Here is a 17530-nt window from a genome sequence, read left to right as displayed (position 1 = left end):
GAACAAAAGAGCCCGTTATGATGGTATGGTTAGACAATAAGGACGGATGAAATACGGCAACCTCCAGTTTCATTCCTTGCAAATAAGCCCTTTAGAAGATTATCAGTCAGGGGCCTCATTCTCGTGCGTCTAGAACGGTTGCTAAAATGCAGCCACTATTCAATCCATTCAATCCAATCTCCGATGTATGTGATACATACTTGCCTAAATACTCTATACTGACAGTCTCACCAACAGCCCCGAAGCTATGATCTGGAGGGAGACTTCCCGCTAGACGGAACGGACCTGGTCACAGACGAGACTCTAGTGACTCTTCTTAGTTCTGCTCCTGTGATGCATAAATTTGGCTCCACAAAACTTGTTCGACTATCACGGCATTTGGTGTTGAAAGGCGGCGGAAGTGTCCTACCATGCGAAGCAGAGACGCTCAAATTCGTTGCGACCAAAACCGGCATTCGAGTCCCACGAGTCCATCGTTCATTTCAAGTCGAGGATCAGACTCAGTATTTTGGCACGAAGGGATATATCGTGATGGATTTTATCGCAGGCCAATCTCTCGACAAGTGTTGGACCGACCTACCCGACGATAACCAAAGACAAATCGCTATACAGGTTGCGGACATGATCAAAGAGATGCAGTCTATTGAAATCTCGCAGCCAGCCCCCTTCGGTGGCGGGAAATTTCGCGGCCGGTTCTTCACGGATTATAGCGCCGGTCCGTTAAGGACTGTGCTGAACTCCAAGGCTGGTTTAACCACAAGCTTGAGATCTGTAAGCACTACAACAAATGCCCTAAAGATATCCCGCCATTCTAATTCAGCACCTTTGTCCTTATCCACCAGGATATAAGTCCTCGAAACCTGGTCCTAGACCGGAATGGAGAATGGTTGATTGACTGGTCGAATGCCGGTGCATATCCCCCTGCATTTGAAAGCGCTGCTTTGATGGCTCAGCAGTTTTTCCCCAGCTTCAATGAAGCAGTTTTGGCTGTTATTCCACGATTTCCTGAGGAAGAACTGCAACTTGATTCTATTACATATGGGCTGATTACTGCGGCATTGGCCTAATGAGGTCTTACATGATACATGAATCTGTGTCTTTGTGCTATGATTTTGGTATTGTTCTAGTTCTTTAATCTTGCTGGTGCTTGGACATGCTTATCCACGGCTTACGCGGTTCTTAACTTGCTTATACCGTAGTACAAATAGGACATTGCAGGACGCAGCAGGATGCAGCAGGATACAAGGTGGCATAGTACCTCGAGTGATTATAACGATTCCTTTGACTACATAAGATAAAGCCCTAAAAAAGACAACTCATAGAGTTTAATGGTATAGGACCTTCCATGGTTCACTCCATTACCACTGTCTCCCTCCTGTTCCATTATCACTCTCCCCCTCCAAATTAACGCCACGTAGTGGTCCAAACACTTTCCCTATACCTTTCCTATTATCTCGTTCTTCGAAATGAGCTCGGATGTCCCTACCACTGCCCCTCCTTCTGCTCCTGCCTCTACTCTCGTCATTGTACCTGAATTAGATCTAGCATCGCTTGCATTGGATTTGAAAAAATCCTATGAGGGCCAAATTCCACTGCCAAAATTACCAAAACCAAAACGGCAGATGAGATGGAAACAGCCGGCAACGGATCCAATTGACAACCTCATGGATACACCAAAAGGTTGGAATTCCAACGAACCCGATCTTGATCCTAAGTACGTCTTTCTCGTTATATCCATATATATCCATACTAATATATACTATATAGTGATCTAGATGCTCAGATTGCAAGGTGCCGTGAGCGGATCGAGGACAATATCATGAGCCAGGTATTTCAATGGAAGCTGGAGGACTTGTTACGAGAGCAGAAACGTCGCAAGTGAGTATCCCCCGAAAGCCTTTTTCTTAACAGGGTTTAACTAAATTATCAGTGCGATGATGGCCTTAGAGCCGGCTGGGTTGAGTTGGCCTGTTGTCCAGCGCTTGGACACCCTTAAGGGGATCCACGAACACATTCTCAGCGAGAATGACCAGTACGAGGTGGTTGGTAATGTGACGAATATAATGGCGGCATATCGATCGGGCCAATTGAGATGGAATCCAGGCCTTGTTACCTACTGGTCTAAGGGCTTTCAACTCTGCCAGCCGAGGCCTTTCAGATGGGATGAATTTAATCTCATTAATGCCGAACATCAGGGTCACAAAGGCTTTTGGGTCGAAGGGGTACGTCTTTTCAAATACCAAACTTATCGGAAACTAACATACATAGCTTCAAGGGCCAGGGCCAACCCACCAATGATTCAAGTTTAAGCTGAGCCACTTCCTACAACTGGCCTGTTCAGACAGGTGCCAACAACGATATGCAAATAATCGACGAGGAATCGGATAGAGCAATCATCATCGATTTTGGATCTTGCCGGAAGCTAGGAGAGAGTCTAGAAAACGTCGGCCGTACCTACGAATGGTACAATGGCGAAGTGTAGAAGTCTCTTCCCGAGAATGACTTGAACACCTTGGAAGAAATTCACATTTGGCTTGGCGTTAGTTCTAAAGGGGTTCAATTTGAATAGTAGGACTGGGCACGAATTCGTATTCTGCTCTAGTGATAAAATCAACCGCCGAAGCGATATACTACAAATACACGTCCATCTAGAGTCTAGCACTCTTTACCGAACTAAGAGCCCTACGTGTTCCTGGGGGTATAAAAGGGCTCCTCCCCCCTTTCTCTTCTTTTCTTCTTGTCTTCTCTCCATCCCTCCGACCACCATCTTTATGCAGCCGGTGGGTCCTGTTCTTCAAAAATAGAGCAAGAAAAGGAAACAAAAATGCCAAGGTACGCGTTTGAAAGGCATGCTGAACCTTGGAACCACTCATCAAGCACACGTGATGTTGTATGACAAAGATTTAATCGTTCAAGGCAGCCATCTCTAACCCAAAGAGTGCATTTCAACCTGAACATTGAAAACAAGAGAAGAAAAACCTTGGAAGAAAGGAAGGAACAAGGGTGCAGGGTTTCATGTGTGCTTTCCCTGCAAATCTTGCAACCCCTTGATCGCCCGATTTGCTCTTCTACAGGAAGGGAAGGAACGACTAAACAGGAAGGATCTTTCAGGTCAACAATCATGTCGAATTTCCGCCCGGTTCACTTTGTACCTGCAAACCGTCAAGCTGAGATGCTTGCTCTGCCAGTACTGAAGATCTTTGCCGTGCCTCATCAACAGCAAGCCGGTACAAACCACTGGTGCTTCTATCTTATGACATCCTCAGACACATCCATTCAGATTGATTGTCAACCAAGCTACACTGAGCCTAGTTCCGTCCTTCGGGGAGGTTCCAAAGCCAACCTGGTGGTTTCAGAATTATCATGTCTTGTTCCCAACGATGCTCAAGAGCGCTTCGAGCTTGATATCACACCAGGGCTCTTAGTTGGGCACGTTTATGACCTAATTATCCAACATGCACGCCACAAGTACGAATTCGACATGGATGGCGTCGGGTGTAGGTGCTGGACCACCGGCCAGCTTGATCTTTTTCACCAAGCTCAAATCATCACCAATGAATCCGAAGTTGCGGCGACAAAGGCTGCGATCTTGAAGTTATGGCCTGAGCAGACGCCGCTCCCACTTGACCAAGGAGCCTATTACCCATGATTCAATATTTGTGCTCGGATTCATATGCTATTCACGGAAGTGCGTATTCCATGACTTATCCCGATTTCGGTACTACTTTTCTTGCGACAAATGATCGGAAATAGCCAAGAAGAAGCGGAAAGGTACGGAATACTGAGACTGCTATAGATGGAAGAGAAAGAAATCTAAGCGAATGTGTTCTCAGTCCTGGAAATAGTGCGCTCAAAATTTGGTGGCCGCCCAAGCACCTTGCTTCAGTACTCCGTAAGCAGGTTGAAACCAGCCTTAACAGCCATATTTACCTCGTATAATCGTCGACGCCTATCGTATAGTAGGGTCATTTTAGGTAGAAGCCTTGGGGTTGTGCCTGTTTAGCGCAAAGTAGCTTTGGGGCTGTGGGTGAGACTGTCATTATAGAGTGAATAAAATAGTGAAATAGGAAACATCCGAATGAGGAAGGACTCAGACATGAATGAGCCAATCAACATGTTTCTCGCTTGACGGACGAATCGTTTTGGGCACCTTGTCACATCCCTGGAGATTTGTTGAGATCACAACTGAGGTGCATAGTGTCTGTGCGATGGGCGCGTTCAAAATGCTTCTCATTCTCATTAACTCAAGTGCTTCCACTTATTACCACCACACTTGAAGAGTCGATAATACAATGTCATCAGTTCCTATTCGGAACTCTGTTACGCAAATTTCTGATTCCAGTTGGCGCCTTGGCTGCACAATCGAGTGCAATCGAACTGCGGGACCAGATGACACATGCGCAGCAGCCTGGAAAGACGGAGAAGATTGGTATATTCTTCGGCATACAACATCTGAGCAACTACCCGATGCTACGTCTGCAAGTTCACCGGTCCGTTTGATCCACGAAGGGGGTACTCTATCTGCAGTATGGGCTATTGGAAATAATGCCATCTGCAAAGTCCACCCCTGGGACCCCGATACCACTTCGGAGAGCGAAACTATCAAATTCGTTCAAGAAAAGGCACCCCAAGTACCTGTACCTGAAGTGAATTTACTCCTGGGTGGATGGAAATCGATCATTCTTGGTGCTGAAAAGAGTTCCGGGTGTCACTCTGAGAGACGCGTGGGAAACTATGTCCACTACCGAACAAGATTCTATCTTGGATGAGGTTGTTCACATGTGCGATATACTCGCTTCTATTACTTCGGACCGGCTCGAGGATGTACATGGAGGTCCAGTGTCCGAGCCTTACCTGGCTCACTCGAAACAGGATTCATTGGAGCCGTTGAGTGTGTCTGAGTGTAAGACTTATTTCTTCCGAGAGGATCTTCATCCAAATCCGGAGATTGAAGAGCGATTCCATCTCTATCACCCCGATCTTGGGCCAGGAAATATAATTGTTTCCAATCAGAAGCTATCGGCGATCATCGACTGGGAGAGCGCTGGATTTTACCCACGTTTCTGGATATCAACCAAACCTTCTGTTTCCCGGGGAATGAACTTTCATCCGCCAATTCCAGGTATTGAGGAAACTGAATGGAGAAAGCGACTCAGAGTGAAACTCGAAGAACACGGTTACCCTCGATTTGCAGATTGGTTCATGGAATGGATGAGGACAAAATCTAGATAGGATAGTGAATTAAGCACTTTTTGGTTAATCCGGGGATAGATCTATATCTTCACCCTCTTTATCCTTGATAGAAACCATGACCTCTCATGAGATAGCACTGGGAAAGGCGCAAGGTGTTTATCTCGGTCAAACCTCACTTGGGCAAGGAGACATAGGCAACAATCAATGGCCTTGTCCGGAGTAGGTAAAAGGAGTAAAGTTGCAGTCAAAGCGTCGGGCATCGGACATGGAAATTAGCCGACGCATAAAAAAAAGTGGAAAAGGTCCAGATCGGGCTCGTTGCGGATCAAAATTCGGTCGAAATACCCCGTATAATCCCAGTTTATGACTCAGGTGTTCGTATTCGTTTTCGCGTATTGCGTTTGCGTCATGGTGATGTGTTTCGTGTCAAAGTCAAGGCATAGTACGGACTCCGGAGTATGTGTGTACTATGCAACTCATGCATGCGCCAATCATACAGGACCCGCGTCAAGCATGGAGTAAAGTAGCAATAGCTCGTGGCCGTCAAGTTGTGTTCCCCGGAAAAGGGCGCGTTCAAGGGATGCCCTTGCACGAGGAATGTGAAGAAAGGAATGACCCGCCTGACCTGTAACTACTCCGTAACTAGTTAGTTACTTCGAACCCGATTAGCAATAGAGTCCCGGAGATAAAGCCAGGGTCTGCCAGGTCTAGGGAGCACTTGAGGTTCGTTGCATAAAAGACACGTCGGAGTTCGGACTACCCGACCCGAAGAGAAAAAAAGCCCAAGCCCCCCTCATAAGTATAATCTCAGAACAAACGCATTTAGAACCTCCCATCCCTTCCTTCACCCCTGTTGTGAATCTTTACTCTTAATACAATTACTCCTACCTTCTACATCCCTTAATATCTGTCCCTTTGTACCTAGCTCCTTGATTCATCGCAGAACCTCACCTCTTCAGACCATCCTCAACCAGTTCTTCATGGAGTAGAGATCCAAAATCGAAAGTTTCAACATGCAGCAGCCCGAGGAGGGCGTGACGGCCGTTGAGAAGATGGGGGACTCTCAGCTTAACGAGAAGCCCATCGATAAGCGCGATTCGGATTCCGCTTCCGCATCAACAAAGGAGCACGAAAGCACGACCCCAGTCGCGACAGACGAAGATGCGATCTATGCTCACTTGCCCGAGCATGAGAAGGAGATATTGAAACGACAGCTAGATGCGCCGCTCGTCAATATATCCTACTTCGGTCTTTATCGCTATGCATCCCGCATCGACATACTCATCATTGTTATCAGCACACTCTGTGCTATCGCCGCCGGTGCTGCCTTGCCTCTCTTCACCATTCTCTTTGGCTCCTTGGCTACGGCTTTCCAAAAGATTATGCTCCGCACCATTGGCTATGATGAATTCTACCACCAGTTGACCCACAATGTCTTGTACTTCGTCTACCTAGGCATCGGAGAGTTCGTCACCGTCTACGTCAGCACTATTGGCTTCATCTACACCGGAGAGCATGTCACCCAGAAGATTCGAGAGCACTACCTCGAAGCCATTCTGCGCCAGAACATCGCCTACTTCGACAAGCTTGGTGCGGGTGAAGTGACTACCCGTATCACAGCCGACACCAACCTCATTCAGGATGGTGTCTCCGAAAAGGTGGGCTTAACCCTAACTGCCGTCGCCACCTTCGTGACTGCCTTCGTGGTTGCATATATCAAGTATGCCCCCTTGGCTGGTATTTGTACTTCAACTATGGTCGCGCTGGTCGTGATTATGGGTGGAGGCTCCAGACTGATCATCAAGTACGGCAAGCTTTCCTTGGAAAGCGCCGGTGCCGGTGGAACTGTGGCAGAGGAAGTCATCAGCTCGATCCGCAATGCGACCGCATTCGGCACTCAGGACAAGCTCGCGAAGCAGTACGAGTCCCACTTGCGTCACGCAGAGCGCTGGGGCATGCGTCTGCAAATGAGTCTCGCCGTGATGGTCGGTATTATGTTTGGACTCATGTTCATGAACTACGGCCTCGGATTCTGGATGGGATCTCGATTCCTGGTGGATGGTAAGGTTGACGTCGGACATGTCTTGACTATCTTGATGGCTATTCTTATCGGGTCTTTCTCCCTGGGCAATGTCAGCCCGAACGCCTCGGCATTTACCAACGCTGTGGCAGCTGCTACCAAGATCTTTGCGACTATCGACCGTGTATCCCCGCTAGATCCTACTTCTGATGAAGGCATCATCCTTGACCACGTCGAGGGTCACATCGAATTCCGCAATGTGAAACACATCTATCCTTCTCGCCCCGAAGTTACAGTGATGAATGACGTTTCACTCGCTATTCCTGCTGGTAAAACTACCGCGTTGGTCGGTCCTTCGGGCTCTGGCAAGAGTACTGTCGTCGGTCTTGTCGAGCGGTTCTATCTTCCAGTCGGCGGCCAAGTGTTCTTGGATGGCCATGACATCCAAACTCTCAACCTGCGCTGGCTGCGTCAGCAGATCTCGCTGGTCAGCCAGGAACCTGTTCTCTTTGGTACAACCATCTATCAAAACATTCGCCACGGTCTGATCGGAACACGCTTCGAGCATGAGTCTGAGGAGAAAATCAAGGAGCTCGTTGAGAATGCCGCTAAGATGGCCAACGCACACGACTTCATTATTTCTCTTCCGGAAGGTTATGAAACTAACGTCGGCCAGCGTGGATTCTTGCTGTCTGGAGGCCAGAAGCAACGCATTGCCATCGCTCGTGCTATGGTCAGTGACCCCAAGATTTTGCTTCTAGATGAAGCTACTTCAGCACTGGATACCAAGTCCGAGGGTGTCGTCCAGGCAGCGCTTGATCGCGCTGCTGAGGGTCGCACTACCATTGTCATTGCCCATCGTCTGTCCACTATCAAGTCTGCGCACAACATCGTTGTCTTCGTCAACGGCTCGATTGTTGAGCAAGGTTCCCACGCCCAGCTGACTGACCATGATGGTCCTTACTTCAAGCTGGTCGAGGCCCAGCGCATCAACGAGGAGAAGGATGCAGATGCTTTGGACGCGGATGAGGATGAGGATGAGAGTGAGGATGGCAAGCACATGGCCAAGTCTCACATCGCACGCGTCAAGTCAGTTGCTAGTGGCTCAACCATTAGGAAGGATGAGGCCGAAACATTCCAGGAGACAATGCATCGCCAGGAGTCTCGCAAGTCCGTGTCCAGTGTTATTCTCTCGCAGAGGACTGCTGAAGGCGCCAGCAAATATTCACTTTTGACTCTGATCAAGTTTATCGGCTCGTTCAACAAGGAAGAGCGGTGGTTCATGGCCATCGGTCTTTTCTTCTCTATTCTCGCCGGTTGTGGACAACCCACCCAAGCTTTCTTGTATGCTAAAGCCATCAGCTCACTTTCCTTACCCGAAAGCCAGTATGCCAAGCTCAGATCGGATGCCAACTTCTGGTCACTGATGTTCTTTATTGTCGGTATTGTTCAAATCATCACCTTCTCGTCCCACGGTATCGCCTTCGCCTTTAGCTCCGAGAGATTGATTCGCAAGGCTCGCAGCAGCGCCTTCCGAGTCATGCTCCGACAGGATATCAACTTCTTTGATCGTGAGGAAAATAGCACCGGCGCTTTGACTTCTTTCCTCTCAACTGAAACCAAGCACTTGGCCGGTATCAGTGGTCAAACTCTTGGAACAATTCTCATGACTTCGACAACTCTCATCGCTTCAATTGTTATCGCACTTTCCTTCGGATGGAAGCTTGCCCTCGTTTGCATGTCTGTCATTCCGATTCTTCTCGGCTGCGGCTTCTACCGCTTCTATATGCTTGCCGCATTCCAGGCACGTTCCAAGGTAGCCTATGAGGGATCAGCCAGCTACGCCTGCGAGGCTACATCTGCCATTCGCACTGTGGCTTCGCTTACCCGTGAGACCGATGTCTGGGCATTCTACCACGCTCAACTCGATAACCAGGGCCGCAAAAGCTTAATCTCGGTATTCAAGTCATCGCTCTTGTACGCAGCCTCTCAGGCCTTGGTCTTCTTTTGTGTCGCCCTCGGCTTTTGGTACGGTGGAACCCTGCTCGGTCACCATGAATACGACGTGTTCCGGTTCTTCGTCTGCTTCAGTGAAATCTTGTTCGGTGCCCAGTCCGCCGGTACAGTGTTCTCCTTCTCCCCGGACATGGGTAAGGCCAAGAACGCCGCCGCTGAGTTCCTCAAGCTGTTCGAGCGTCGGCCCACCATTGACACATGGTCAGAAGAGGGCGAGAATTTGGACCATTGCGAGGGAACCATCGAGTTCAAGGACGTTCACTTCCGCTACCCTACTCGTCCCGAGCAGCCCGTGCTTCGCGGTTTGAACCTCACTGTCAAGCCTGGGCAGTACATTGCCCTGGTCGGACCCAGTGGATGCGGCAAGAGTACCACCATTGCTCTTCTCGAGCGATTCTACGATGCCCTTTCTGGCGGTGTCTACGTGGACGATAAGAATATCGCCGACCTCAATGTCAATTCTTACCGCAGCCACCTGGCGCTGGTCAGCCAGGAGCCCACTCTCTACCAGGGTAGCATCAAGGAGAACATCCTGCTCGGTAGCGCCAACGCAGACCCCACCGATGAGGAGCTAGTCCAAGTCTGCAAGGACGCCAACATCTACGAGTTCATCATGTCTCTCCCCGATGGCTTTAACACCATTGTCGGCAATAAGGGAGGCATGTTGTCCGGTGGCCAGAAGCAGCGCGTCGCTATCGCCCGAGCTCTCCTTCGCAACCCCAAGATCTTGCTTCTGGACGAAGCTACCTCGGCCCTCGACTCTGAGTCTGAGAAGATCGTCCAGGCTGCTCTGGACGCTGCCGCTCGCGGTCGAACCACCATCGCCGTTGCTCACCGTCTCAGTACCATTCAAAAGGCCGATATTATCTATGTGTTCGACCAAGGCAAGATTGTCGAGAGCGGCACCCACACCGAGCTATTGCGCAACAAGGGTCGCTACTTCGAGCTGGTCAATCTCCAGTCTCTTGGCAGGGCCGCCTAATTCCTTTTGATTTGCTTTTTAATATATGTACACATACCCCCTTCTTCCTTTCTTAATTTTATCTCTATCTCTCCCATCTCCTCCATATCTCACATCTCCCCTTTCAATTTTCTTCATTCTTGTTATAGATCATTTGTTGTCACCGGCGAACACCCGGAAAACCAGGGTACACTGTCTCCCCTCGATCAAGAAAAAAAAAATCAAAAACGTCCATTAGTGATGTAGGATTAGATGAATGAATACAATGAATCTCAATTCAACGCCGCCCGGTTTCTTCGAACTCCTTCCACTCCGTAAAAATAACTCCTTAAACCCTTCTCAAGTCCTTTCCATCAGTAGTTAGATCTCTCGCAGTGTACCCCTTCAATCCTCCTCCGAAACCCCGAACTCCCTCTCAACCTCAACCTGCCTCACCCCCCTCGCATCAGCAATAAGCCCCATCAACCCCTGTCCAACATCCTTAATATCATTGTACTCATGCAAGAGCTTGGTATACCGCTCGCACGTGGTATTAGGATCGTCACTGGAATAAACAGTGGTTAGAGATGGAAGATGCAATGTTTCCATGTTCTTTTAGGGCCGTGTCCTCCATAGCTGCACGCAATTGGGGGAGCTGGGGAGTGTTTACATAAGCTGCGTGGTCACTGTAGTTAGATCGGCTTCTAAAACCGCATGCTTAGCTTCTAGACTTGCAATCGAAGCGCGAAGGGCGGCCTGCGTTGAATGTTAGTGCCTGATATGATAGACACGGGTGGCGGCAAGGTGGGGATACTAAGAACGTACGATTCTTTGCTGGTCTTTGTAGGACTTGGGTTCCTTGGCTGGATCCATGGAGATTTTTTGCAATTAGGTGCATATGCATATGTGTTGTGATACGTCAGACGCAGGAGACGAGAGCATTGTAAGAGGAGGGAGTTATCCATGTCCTCCGTACCCCAGAATTATATACTCCTGACCAATCACGGCCATGCTGAATAATCCAGTTCAAGGCTTCCAAGGTTTGTGCGTGCGCATCCTTAATTTTGCTATGAGTTTTTGTTATTTGTTAAGTGTTAAATGATAGAATAGCTATATCACTTTCACTCGAGAGTACCTGAGAACAAAAAGACATTGTTCCTTTGCCTCCACGCGTCGTTTCCGCCTTAATCGGATGCCCCGGATTGGGTTTAACTGTTATCCGCATCTGTTCTCTTCTCCCTTGCAACTCCCTCCGACCACACCATGGCATATCTCCGTCAGTCCTTATGGACTTTATTTGTATTGGTGGCCTCGGCCCTCGCCCATGGCGGCCACGAGGCTGTTCCTGAGGGCGAATCTATCTCCCAGGATCCTATCGTACGTGGTTGCTACGCCATTTCCCTCGGCAAAAGTTAACACATGATTCCAGGATGCAACACTATGGACTCATATGATTCTCATGGGTTTGACATTTGGCCTAATCTTCCCAACGGGAATGGTTCTCGGAGTATGTACCGCTTCACTGACCTCTCCGTTTCCTTCCTACCGTCACGTCACGTCCCATCTCTAACAAAAGAAATAGATCATCCGCTCCCGCTGGCACGTCCCCGTCCAAGTCGTCGGCACCGTCATCGCCGTACTAGCCTACTTCCTCGGCCACGCCCACAAAGGCCGCCAATTCGATAAGAACCTGCACGCCTCCGTTGCAAATTGGCTGATGCTATTGCTGGTCGCGCAAGTCGTTCTCGGAGTGTATCTCAAACTGCACCTGGAGAAGGCGGGCCAGGCCCGCATCCGATGGATCTTTGTGCTAGCCCACGGCATCGTCGGCAAAGCCATGCCCGTCCTCAGCTGGGCGCAAATGCTCTTCGGTGGCATTGCCGCGCTCGGCTTCTGCCGCGATGACCATCTCGGCCAGTGTCTGGCCCATTTCATTATGGGCTCCGCCTTCATCGCGTATGGTATCTGCTTGACCATCCTCTTGCTGGTCGGCCAGTATTGGTTGCGTCGGACCGGCCGCAGTCAGGAATTCTTCGACTCGCTCATCATCGCCGCTTGGGGCTGTGTCAATACTTTCACTGAGCACCGCTGGGGTTCCGCTTGGGTTCACAATGACCTCCAGCATACTACTATGGGCATTATCTGGTGGTGTGCTGGTCTGCTGGGTATGTGGCTCAGCCGTACCCGCAGCGGACGTCCTAAGCGTAACCTCATTCCGGCTATTGTCATCTTGATTACCGGATATGCTATGTCTGCGCACCCCCAGCAGCTGATGATCAGTACCATGGTCCACACTATCTTCGGATACACCCTGATGGCGGCGGGTCTGACGCGCATTATTGAGATCTCGTTCATTCTGAGGGATAAGCCTGCTCTCTCCGAGCCGAACAGCTTCCAATACCTAACTCCTTTCGTATGTATCCTCTCCGGTTGATGTGGTGTGTATAGGATGATACTGACTCTTTCTCTTTCAGCTGCTATATGCCTCTGGCTTCCTCTTTATGGGCGCCACCGAGGAGCAGATGCTCCTGCTAAACAACGCAGGCGTCACCCACGTGGCCTACGTGTTGGTCCTCTACAGCATTGCCTTCATTCTCTTCCTCTGTAAGTTGATTCCCTACTCATTTTCTTTTCTAGACCAATCACTCATTCTCCTCTTCAGTCGTCAACATCCTGCTCCACCTATACGCTGTCCACGCCTGGCCCAACTCCGAGTCCACCAACCAGGACGGCCCCATGTACTCCACTCTCAACGGGAACGCGAACATGAATGGCCGTGCACGCTCAAACTCGCAGCAGATCCAAGATGCCGAGGCATTCGAGCTCCATGGCTTGATTTCCGATGATGATGAGGGCCCTTCTATGGGACCGCGGAAGAATAGCGATGAGGAACTTGGAAAAGAAGAGGCCCATCGCTGAGGCCGGATATTGATTTGCTGGTTCCCTTGGCAAGTATATCGTGCATTTTGTGATATTGTGACGGCGTCTGGGTTGGGTTGGGTTCGGATCGCATTGCAGGTCCTAAAAGGCCTTGAATTTGAGTAGCTAATATTATATCTGAACAAAATTGTACATTATTCTCAATTCCATGAAGCATCAATGGTTGCTCGTGTTCTATCGTACATATGAGACCTGGATCTAAGCTCGTAGGGGAAAAAAAAAGATTCGTAATATGGTAAAGAGTCCTCCCGGTCCAGTCCCGCTTATTCCAATTACCTTCAATGATCCACGGTAATTCTGCCTGGCGGCACAGCAGCCATATCCAGCGCACCAACATCAGGGAAGAAAGGATGAAGCGAATAAATCGGACCAACGCTCTTCTCCCCGTCAAACAGCAACATATTCTGCAGCGGCTGCTCCCTCGCCGAGAGAACATTAATAACATCCTGCGCCAGCGCACCGCCCAAAAACGCCGCTACGGGACTCAGCTCGCTGCCCAGGTTCTGCAGGAACGTCCGCAGGAACACCGAGTCTAGTGTGAGTGGATCCAGCTTCAGTTCCTGGTGTCGGTCGCGCGATAGCTTGGTGAATAGTTCCAGGTCTTCATGCGTGAAGGTCGGGCGGTGGCCGCGTAGCTTTTCGAATTCCCACAATGCGCGCAGGCAGCTGAGCAGTGGGGTGACTTGCTTGCGGCGCCTTGCAAGTCGTGTGTATTCTTCCGGGAGTGGGGAGGTGTTTGCGAGAATTAGTGGTGAGTACACCTCGCGCTTGGTGACGAGCTCGATGATCTTGCTTGGTTCTTTCTTGTTGGCGTTGTTTTCTTCTTTTTTGGTGGTTATGTCGATGATGCTGCGGGTGGGTGTTTCTTGGGTTGCGGGAGCCATGTTGGATTTGCTGCGCTCGATCACGAAGTCGTGGCTGATTAGATCGGCGAAGACGTAGCCGTAGAAGCCGTGTAGGCCGGCGGCGTAGAAGGGTCTATTGGCTAGTCGGCAGGCGGCGTTCACGGTAATGTTGGTGACGAAGTCGAGCTCTGTGGCAATTGTGATATCGAATTGCGCGAAAAATTCAGGTGGTTTGGTGTTGACATCGGAAGTGTCAATGTTGAGCTTGACTCGAGGGTTCATTTTGTGGATTTGCGGTCCTGCGACTTGCGCGCGCTGGAGTGGGTTGTTAGCGGACGCGGTAGGGATTTTGCTCTGTTATAGCTCACGTTCTTTCCAATCACATCCTGCTCACTTTGCGCTGCGGCGATAAAAAACTGCGCGCCCAGGTCCTCCTCTGTGACGTCCTGGTGGTCGAGTATGGTGAGTGATCCGATGCCTGCCAAGACGAGGTTCTTGGCCACTTCGTTTGCGAGAGCTTTCACGGTAATAAGGAGGATGTTCGCCGAGCGGATTCTAGCCGTTGTTAGGATATGTAGTGCTTTGCAAGCTGGATTGCTCACTTTTCCTGCGCGTGCACTCCCCACAGCCGGATCTGTCGGTCGTACAGTGCGATTTCATCTGGCAAAGTCAGTAAGGATTGAAGCAGATTATAGTTATTTTCCATACCAGCACTGATGGCCTGTGTATTATCTTGTTGCTCCGCCATAGTGTCGATCGAGTACAATCTTGCCCAGGTACGAGCTTGGCGATTTGAAGCCCCGCAGTTGTGTTTCGGGGATCTGCTATCAAGTGAGAAGCACTAGTTCGATGACTTAATGAGGAGCGCAATGAAAATGGAAGTTGTAAGGTTGCAGATGGAAGTTCAGAAGTTCAATGAGTTCAAATAGTTCAAGAGTAAAGAAGTTCCGATAGGTTTAAATGTCAGGTGACCCGGGAGCTACTGTGTGGGGCCGTGGGGACAAAGAAGTATACAACCTCATGCGGACGAGGATATCTGATTACAATATATTCACTGAATATTGATAGAATATGCTAGTTAGATGGGTAATATGGACAATTTATCGGAAAAATCTCAACATAGGATGAATTAAACAAGCAGTTCAAGTGTCTGATTTTATGATATCATGGTCTTAGGCTAGTTATAAATAGAGGCTATATCAAGTCAACATATAGAAATTTGCCTAACACACGACTCAATCAGCAAATAATACGAAGATATTCACAAGTATGCTCTAGCTTTATCGACAATGTCTGCTACAATACTGTAGAGCTTTTCTGCAGAACTTCCCTTCCTCATATTCCCCATATCAGTTTTGAGCATATGAGTTCTAAGTAACATAATAATAGTTAGGTTGAGAGGTACCATCTTCTCACCAATGAAATTTGGCACTAAGTATTATCTAAAAGGATATTGACTAACATTCCGGAGGCCACTTTGTGGCTTTGATCCTTTATCATGGGAAAGTATGAGGTCAAAGAGCTAAGTGACACAATTAGCTATCACCCGATGCCGGATGAAGGTGTCTACACGGAGAAAGAAAGCACGGATTGAGAACTGCAAGATCAATGAAATCCAAAATCCAAAATCCATAATTACAATGAAGTTATCTCTCAACCTCCCACCTTCACTCCACTATCGATGATATAATCGACCATCACGTGTTACCAACCTTGTGAACTCACAAGACCAACTCTTCTCCGAAACACTTTATTTTACCAGTACGTTAATCTTCTTGGGTTTCTTTTATTTCTGTCGGGTTAGTTCTAAGACGCTATCTCCTACCCCATATCCCCAACCCAGATAATTCCACCTCAAGCGGTACTAACGAGCCTGAACGATGGTATGTCTCTCATGGCTATGCGTCCGACTGATGTCTCACACCTTCCTCTAGTCAGGGAATTACGATTACCCTCGTGCTTCTTCCTCTTCAACCCGTCGCTCCCGCATATCCCGTCATTCCAGACCTGACGAGCGCCCTGACATCCTTCGTCTCCAGCATCTCCGCAATCTCGTATCGGAACGAACTCGCTCCGGTTCTTACAACGCCTACAACACCAACTTTGCCTTGGAAACGTTAAATCGAGAAATCGCTGCGCATTCTCTGGACCGATCTCGCGATCGTACCAACCTTGAGCAAGCTCGGGCCGACGTCGATCGCCAACTGCACTCCGAGACAACTGGCCCCGCAGAGCCAACTCGGAGCATTTGGCTCGACCAGATTCGCTCAGAACGGGCTCGAACTTCGCTCTCCCCGGAGTCACATTCCCTTCGCCATCGTTTGCCCTGGCAAACGTTCCGACCACCAAGCCCGGACGGGTCTTTATCCAGGTCACCGTCTTTCATGCCACCATCCGGCCAGTCGGGCCGTGATGGCCAAGGACGGATGAAGCGTCGGAAGCTGGACACCGATGATAACCGCGAGGAATTTCGAGGCTTCAACTACGGTCAATATGGGCAAGTACTACCGGGAATGCTGCAAATGGAAATCGCTAGCTGCGACGGAGGAAGCTACGATCCGGATAGCGGGTGTTCGCGTCCCGAGAACGTTTTGGACAACAATACAAGCGTGTACTCTACCAGAGAGGCCCGCTGCAACTTGGTTCTCTGTCATCGGGGCGAGGCCCCATTCTGCTTAAAGAAGATCGTTATCAGAGCCCCTCAATGCGGGTTCGATGCTCCGTATGTCCACCAGGCGTGTCTGTACGTTGGACTCATGACTAATGAAATGAAACAGAATACAAGAAGGCATGGTATTCGTCGCGATGACCTCTGATGAACTGCTTGCCCGCACCGCCCAATACCAAATTCAATACTCTAGCGGCCGATACCGCCGTCGAGCCCGCCGCAGTGGCATGCAACCATCCCAGGAATACCTCACTGGGTTCCGGCCACCACTTCAAAATATCGAACGCACAGTTCTCATGAGCCCACATTCAGCCGCTGTTCCGCATACCGCAGAAGACCCGCAAGCGCAGTTCCGCATCACCACCGAGTATGACAATAACGAAGATTCTGGAGATGACGAAGAAAGTTCTGCATTTCTGGAGAGAACCCAAGCCGACCAGATGGAAGATCCTTTATCGTCTACTGATGAGAGTCCAAGCGATGAGGAGGACTCTTCAAGACACCAGAGTCGCCGACAGATTCAATCGGAACGTTTGAGTGCCCTCAGCCGGGTCTCTGAGCAGAGACTGCGCCATAGTCCGAGTCTTGTGCATCCACACCCCTTAGCCGAGCCTGCTCATCCAACTGCCGAAGTTTTGAAGCCACATGCGCGCTTCTTCATCGAGCGAGAGAAGAGCATGGTTACCATTAAATTTGACCCACCCCCGTATGTGTCATTATCATTGGATGTGGATAACCGAAAACTAACGTTTCCAGGTCTGGCCGGTTCATTCTCATCAAGCTGTGGAGCCCGCGAGCCCACGGGAATATTGACATAGAAAGCATCATCGCACATGGATATGCAGGTCCGCGGTTCTTCCCCAGTCTCGCTTCTCGGTAACGGTGGGAACAAGGAGTTTTGATGCGTT

General features: G+C 49.5%; 8 protein-coding genes across 8 annotated transcripts; 7 read left to right on the top strand and 1 right to left on the bottom strand.

Moving 5' to 3' along the window:
* Positions 1-146: 146 nt before the first annotated feature.
* N7518_007283 (aminoglycoside phosphotransferase family protein) lies at positions 147-1067 on the top strand (the record flags this gene model as incomplete). Its single annotated transcript, XM_057188210.1, has 3 exons — positions 147-185; positions 226-771; positions 843-1067. The coding sequence occupies 3 exons, from the start codon at positions 147-149 to the stop codon at positions 1065-1067; spliced, it is 810 nt and encodes a 269-aa protein (XP_057039913.1).
* Positions 1068-1466: 399 nt separating this feature from the next.
* Positions 1467-2298, top strand: N7518_007282 (uncharacterized protein; the record flags this gene model as incomplete). Its single annotated transcript, XM_057188209.1, has 4 exons — positions 1467-1714; positions 1768-1878; positions 1931-2222; positions 2269-2298. 4 exons carry the CDS (start codon positions 1467-1469, stop codon positions 2296-2298), a joined length of 681 nt encoding a protein of 226 aa, XP_057039912.1.
* An 823-nt stretch (positions 2299-3121) lies between these two features.
* N7518_007281 (uncharacterized protein) lies at positions 3122-3649 on the top strand (the record flags this gene model as incomplete). Its single annotated transcript, XM_057188208.1, has 1 exon — positions 3122-3649. The coding sequence occupies one exon, from the start codon at positions 3122-3124 to the stop codon at positions 3647-3649; it is 528 nt and encodes a 175-aa protein (XP_057039911.1).
* A 643-nt stretch (positions 3650-4292) lies between these two features.
* Positions 4293-4769, top strand: N7518_007280 (uncharacterized protein; the record flags this gene model as incomplete). Its single annotated transcript, XM_057188207.1, has 1 exon — positions 4293-4769. The coding sequence occupies one exon, from the start codon at positions 4293-4295 to the stop codon at positions 4767-4769; it is 477 nt and encodes a 158-aa protein (XP_057039910.1).
* Positions 4770-6206: 1437 nt separating this feature from the next.
* mdr1 (ABC multidrug transporter Mdr1) lies at positions 6207-10211 on the top strand (the record flags this gene model as incomplete). Its single annotated transcript, XM_057188206.1, has 1 exon — positions 6207-10211. One exon carries the CDS (start codon positions 6207-6209, stop codon positions 10209-10211), a length of 4005 nt encoding a protein of 1334 aa, XP_057039909.1.
* A 1221-nt stretch (positions 10212-11432) lies between these two features.
* On the top strand, positions 11433-13088 carry N7518_007278 (Ytp1 family protein; the record flags this gene model as incomplete). The annotated part of the gene is made up of 5 exons (XM_057188205.1): positions 11433-11546; positions 11599-11676; positions 11752-12582; positions 12644-12773; positions 12832-13088. The coding sequence occupies 5 exons, from the start codon at positions 11433-11435 to the stop codon at positions 13086-13088; spliced, it is 1410 nt and encodes a 469-aa protein (XP_057039908.1).
* Positions 13089-13387: 299 nt separating this feature from the next.
* On the bottom strand, positions 13388-14702 carry N7518_007277 (E1 ubiquitin-activating protein AOS1; the record flags this gene model as incomplete). Its single annotated transcript, XM_057188204.1, has 4 exons — positions 13388-14269; positions 14323-14509; positions 14557-14614; positions 14663-14702. The coding sequence occupies 4 exons, from the start codon at positions 14700-14702 to the stop codon at positions 13388-13390; spliced, it is 1167 nt and encodes a 388-aa protein (XP_057039907.1).
* A 1132-nt stretch (positions 14703-15834) lies between these two features.
* On the top strand, positions 15835-17502 carry N7518_007276 (uncharacterized protein; the record flags this gene model as incomplete). The annotated part of the gene is made up of 4 exons (XM_057188203.1): positions 15835-15837; positions 15889-16676; positions 16732-17328; positions 17379-17502. The coding sequence occupies 4 exons, from the start codon at positions 15835-15837 to the stop codon at positions 17500-17502; spliced, it is 1512 nt and encodes a 503-aa protein (XP_057039906.1).
* Positions 17503-17530: the final 28 nt, after the last annotated feature.

The sequence above is a fragment of the Penicillium psychrosexuale genome (genome assembly GCF_028828465.1).
Source record: "Penicillium psychrosexuale strain IBT 29551 chromosome Unknown utg000004l, whole genome shotgun sequence".
Classification (NCBI taxonomy): domain Eukaryota; kingdom Fungi; phylum Ascomycota; class Eurotiomycetes; order Eurotiales; family Aspergillaceae; genus Penicillium; species Penicillium psychrosexuale.
This window is presented reverse-complemented; position numbering and strand designations above follow the sequence as displayed.